Below are 5,213 nucleotides of genomic sequence, written 5' to 3' on the forward strand. Positions count from 1 at the left end.
AAATGTCATTACTTTTATATCATACAATACTAATAAGGGTAATTTAGTTTTTTTTACCTTTACTTCTACTATATTATAATATAATACTAATATTTCTAAAACTCCGTAAAAAAGTAAATAGATATATAGATATGAGACGGAAGGAGTATATGAAATTAGATCAGATATCACCTAAATATAAAATAGGTAAAAAATATTTAGTAATGATTGTTATTTGTTAGTGGAGTATTTTGTTTATTCTAATTTATATGTGTTGTATTAATATATATTATATGGTAAGATCAATTGTAATATGCAATATATTTATATTGTACTAATATATGACAGACAATAAACAATATGATAATCGACAAAACACAAGGTGAAACACAATATTAATTTAGGGTCTTATTTAAATTTAAATCATTTAACTCACCAAACAACTTCCATTTTCTTTTTTTTTTTTTTTTTTTAATGAATAAAAAGGTTCAAATAATTCAAATTAATTAGGGATAAGCTTCGATAACAGAAATTGGTGCTGGAATATATTTGATGGTGTGTTTAGAAAAGCCGCAAGATTTGAGAAGATCGGCCCATTCTTTTGCATTTCTCTCTTTCCCCTTAGTAGATTGGGACAACATTTCCATGTCTATTGCCAAATGATATTCTTCGAAGGTGTTTTTAAGGTTGCCGTGGTCAACCACAGTTTCGACAATAATCACTTTCCCCGTCTCCTTTGGTATCGACTCTTTGCAATTCTTCAAGATTTTTACACATTCCTCGTCCCCCCAATCATGAAGTACCGACTACGATAACAAAACATAAGTCATATATGAACATACTTTTGATATATTGTAATATTAAAGTTTGTGAAAAATTCAAAAAGTTATTTATAAATACAATATAAAACAAGATGTTTGTTCGATAAAATAATACTCTGACAACACATGAATAATAATCTAATATCACATAATATATATATTAAAATGATATAAATGCGTAGATGAATTTAAAATAAATAAAAGTAATCCATATATTATAATTGATAAATATAAGGTACATAAAAGATATAAAGGTATATAAAAACAACATACCTTTGAAATATAAGGTAACAAGACATTATAAAAATCAACACAATAATAATATTCATTTAAGACCTTTAGTGACAATTTTAATTTATATTTATGGGCTGTCAACATTAATTTAAATCAACATCTTGACCAAACTGATAAAACAAGTACAAATATATGAAAGAGATTCCTGCTAATGGACTAAATAAAGATTAGTCTTGATTTTAATCGATATATATAATAAAAATATGGACAATATATGTTTTTTTATAATATATGTTATGCTATGTAAAAACATATCTCGTCTATTTTTGTTATATATGTTAACTAGGTAAAATTAATGTCATTCTAATTTGATTCGATCCATAAAAAAAAAATCCGGATCCATATAAACAATAAATCAGGCCGGTGAACTTGTGACAATGAAGTCATAGGTTTAAATTTCGACGCCGATCGGATCTAATTTGCAGAGTATTAGGTTCAGCAGGGGGATTTAGCCAGTGTTAATTTATAATATGAGTATTAGTAATATTACTTAATCATTCACAGTAAACATACGATTAAAATAGTAGCGTACCATAAGCAAAATAGCGTCGCCACGCGGAACTTCGACGAACATGTCGCCTCCGACGTGCTCAATACGGTCATCGCCTCCGGGCGACATGGCCACGACTTGGGGAAGATCGAAGTTGATGGCTCGGACAATCGACGGGCACGCTTTCACCAACTTACGGAGCGCGGTTCCATCGCTACCCCCGACATCGACAAGACAACCGATCCCCTCAAACGCGGCCGAGTAGTATTCAATCACCAACGATATGTGCGCGCCCCCTAGGCACGACATGCACTTGGAAAACAACTCGTTGAACGAAGGATTCGCGACCATATAACTCAAAAAATCCACGCCGTGCGCGGCCTCGAACGCATTCGAATCTTGCGCTTTCGACGTGAGGAATTTCGACAAGCTGAGCTTGGAGTTTACGAGCTCGGGGCTACTCAAGAATAGAACCATGGGAGCCATCCGATCCTTGGTGAGGAGACGGGAGATCGCCGTGTGGGCGTAAGCAATCGATGAATCTCCACTGTCGATTCCCACGACTTTGAAAACGCCGTGATGAGTCAAGAACCGCATAATACGGTGGAGGAAGTCGGGGGAGCACCCGGAGGCCGAGGAAAGCTCGGCCAACGTCGCCGTGCCGTCGGGACAGGTCTCGACGATGTCGGGAATTCCGAGCTCGACGACACATCGGACGACGGCCAATTCAGTGAATTGAAAAATGCACTTTCGAAGATCCTCGACGGCGGTTATTTCTTCCTCGTTTGGCTTCGGAGCTGCCATGATTTTAGACTCCATTGATGGACAAGCTTGGTGCTCTAAGAATCCTTCTATATATAGAAAAGATTCGTTGTGAATTCGTATAAATCTGACAATTTCCAGGTCAGCTTAATTAATAGAGAGGTTTTCTGACAGATCGATTTGAACAATTTAAGAACTTCCCTTTGTTATTGATAGTTATTGAAACATAAAATTTCTCTGTGGTGTTTTGGTAGGGTCAGGGCATTATTGCAATAAATGAAATAAATATATATATATATATATCTTTTTTCGAAGTGATAAATATTTAATTCGAATATGAATAAAATATATAAATAAAATGTTTTAAAGATTTGTTTTGATAATGTTGGGACAGCTGAGTCAACTAATCAATTTGTTTTTGTACTTCTTCCATCATTTGGGATGATGTAACATTTTCTTCTCATATTCGTAATTTTTATTTTTATTTTTTTAAATATCTAATACTAATGGACTTCATTTACGACTTATAAAATATAAAATTTTCTTCACACCTTCCAAGACTTGGATTTGCACATAACAGATAATAAAAAATAATATATATACATGGTGTGTATATATATATATTTTTTTTCGTCGGGGTTTGAACATATGACTTCACGGTCACAAATTAACTCCCTGCACCACTATACCATCCCTTTCCAAATTAAAAAAAATGATCCGATGTAAAAATAGATTCGTCACCGTTTTAATATAAATTATAAAAAATTTAATCACAAAATTTTGAATTGAATCGAATAATTTAATAAAATCGTATTTTAAAAAAGTTGAATTAAATATTTGAATCAAATTGACTAATTTGCAAGCTATTTTGACTCAAATATGAATATTATTGGATTCATTGTTCTTGTTAAAAAATTACTCCTAAAGTTTTACATTTTGAAAATAATTTTGGAACTAAAAAAAGGAAGTTTTAATAAAAATGCTATTCAAAATTCCAAATAAGACTAATAGTGATTTTTTTAATATATAAAAAGAAATCTTTTCAAAACCTTATAAATAAGTTTTATAATTACATTATTACTATATAATTAATTTTTTTTTTCAAACTATAACAACATTATTATATATATTTTTTGATAATGCGTTAATTCACAGTCGCACTACAAAAAAAATATTTGTAACGAGATTTTTTTGTTCTTAAATTCATTTTTTTCGTTACTAATGATATTAGAGACGGAATTAGAGATAAAATTACGTTAGCTATGTGAACTTTAGGAACAGAATTTCGTTACAAATATACTATTTTTTTTTTTTTTTTTTTTAGATAAACGAATAAATCATGGTGACACTACACCATAAACCTACAACGCCAACTTGTTCATCGATTGGAATCTTTTACAGTGAAAAAACATAATAATAATAATAATAATAAAACTTGATATAATAAAATATTAATGATGAGCTTTTTCAGACAGGGTTAATAAAAATTAAAAAAAAGGGGGTAGAGGTGTGTATCTCGCCATTATTGGTGGGGTGTGTTTTAATTTGAGGTGTGTTTGTTTGGGATATTGGATTTTAAATAATCTATTAATCTCATTTTTTTCGAAAAAATATCAAATTAAACACCTATTTTTTTATTTTTTATATTATATTAAAAATTAATTTTATATTTAGAACATCATATCAACTCCTATTTATATCACATCATACAACTATTCAAATTTAAAATTTTTACTATTCAAATTCTAACTCAAAATCCAATCTCCCAAACAAACACACCCAAGGTGTATCCTCTCCATAAAATAAATAAATAAAAATATATATTTGGTGGGTGGTCTATGAAATTATTGGGTGATGTGTTCACTTTGTATTTTTTAGTGATATGATTGTCCTTATTATTTTTTTTTTTTAAAAAAATATACATACATATTAACACAATATATAACATATTTCTTTCGTCTCAATTAAAAATACTATTTTTAAAATTTTTGTTTATCCCACTTCAAAGTATTAATATTTTGTTTTTAAAAAAATAATTATACATGAATATTAAAATATGTTTAATTTTTACTTAAATTTCAAATATATTATTACATATAATTACTTTATATATAAATTAGTAAAAAATATCAAAAATTCTTACACACTTTCATTAACTAATAAAATATATATATTTTTAATCTACCAAAAAAACCCCAAATGATCACTTTGATTAGAAAAGTATATTTTATTTACTTACAAAAACAAAACAACAAAATCACAAAAAAATTACTTTAAATTTTATTTAAACAATATATTTTTTTATATATAACATGAAAAAAAAAATACATTTATTCAAAAATACAAAATCAACATACTCAGCTACCTCGTGTTGTCAAATCATTGGGTGGGTAGGTGGGGGGTGTGGTGGGCCATCTCAGTCTGCAATTTATTTATTTAAACATGTATCAATAATAAATATTATCCCTTCATTAATAATTCACACCCTTGAGTCATTCTAGAAGCAGCACAAATCTCGTGCTATTTATCAAGTTAGTAATTTAAAAATAAATAAATAAATTAATTAATAGTATATTTTCTTTATCGAATAAAGATATTTCATTTTATAATAATTTACTGGATCAATGTGTTTTATTTGAATTTATATATATTGTGTTTAAATAGTAATTTAAGATTATATTTTATCATATATTTTCATAAAAAACTGTGACAACTGTACAATGATTTTTTTTAAAAGGTAAAAAAAAAAAAGCATAGCCAATAATATTGCATTTCATTTTTGTAACAATATTTTGTAATATTTCCGTTTATTTATTTGTTTTTTTATTTTTCTAGTTTTTGAAAAAAAAAATACTATTAAGTTCATA

At 28.3% G+C, this 5,213-nt stretch overlaps 1 protein-coding gene across 1 annotated transcript; it reads right to left on the reverse strand.

Moving 5' to 3' along the window:
• Nucleotides 1-428: 428 nt before the first annotated feature.
• LOC127265802 (acetylserotonin O-methyltransferase-like) lies at nt 429-2,530 on the reverse strand. Its single transcript, XM_051295798.1, has 2 exons — nt 1,627-2,530; nt 429-785 (listed from the first exon to the last, which is right to left on the reverse strand). Exons 1-2 carry the CDS (start codon nt 2,401-2,403, stop codon nt 486-488), a joined length of 1,077 nt encoding a protein of 358 aa, XP_051151755.1. The 5' UTR covers nt 2,404-2,530; the 3' UTR covers nt 429-485.
• Nucleotides 2,531-5,213: the final 2,683 nt, after the last annotated feature.

The sequence above is a fragment of the Andrographis paniculata genome, unplaced genomic scaffold (genome assembly GCF_009805555.1).
Source record: "Andrographis paniculata isolate CXL003 unplaced genomic scaffold, ASM980555v1 Contig17END, whole genome shotgun sequence".
Classification (NCBI taxonomy): Eukaryota; Viridiplantae; Streptophyta; class Magnoliopsida; order Lamiales; family Acanthaceae; genus Andrographis; species Andrographis paniculata.

What these genes read in the sequence shown, in the direction of transcription:
- LOC127265802 (XM_051295798.1), bottom strand. Translation starts at nt 2,403, where the DNA reads ATGGAGTCTAAAATCATGGCAGCTCCGAAGCCAAACGAGGAAGAAATA. An exon ending in GCGACGCTATTTTGCTTATG is followed by an intron (nt 786 to 1,626) that starts GTACGCTACTAT and finishes TTGTTATCGTAG; the next exon opens with TCGGTACTTCATGATTGGGG.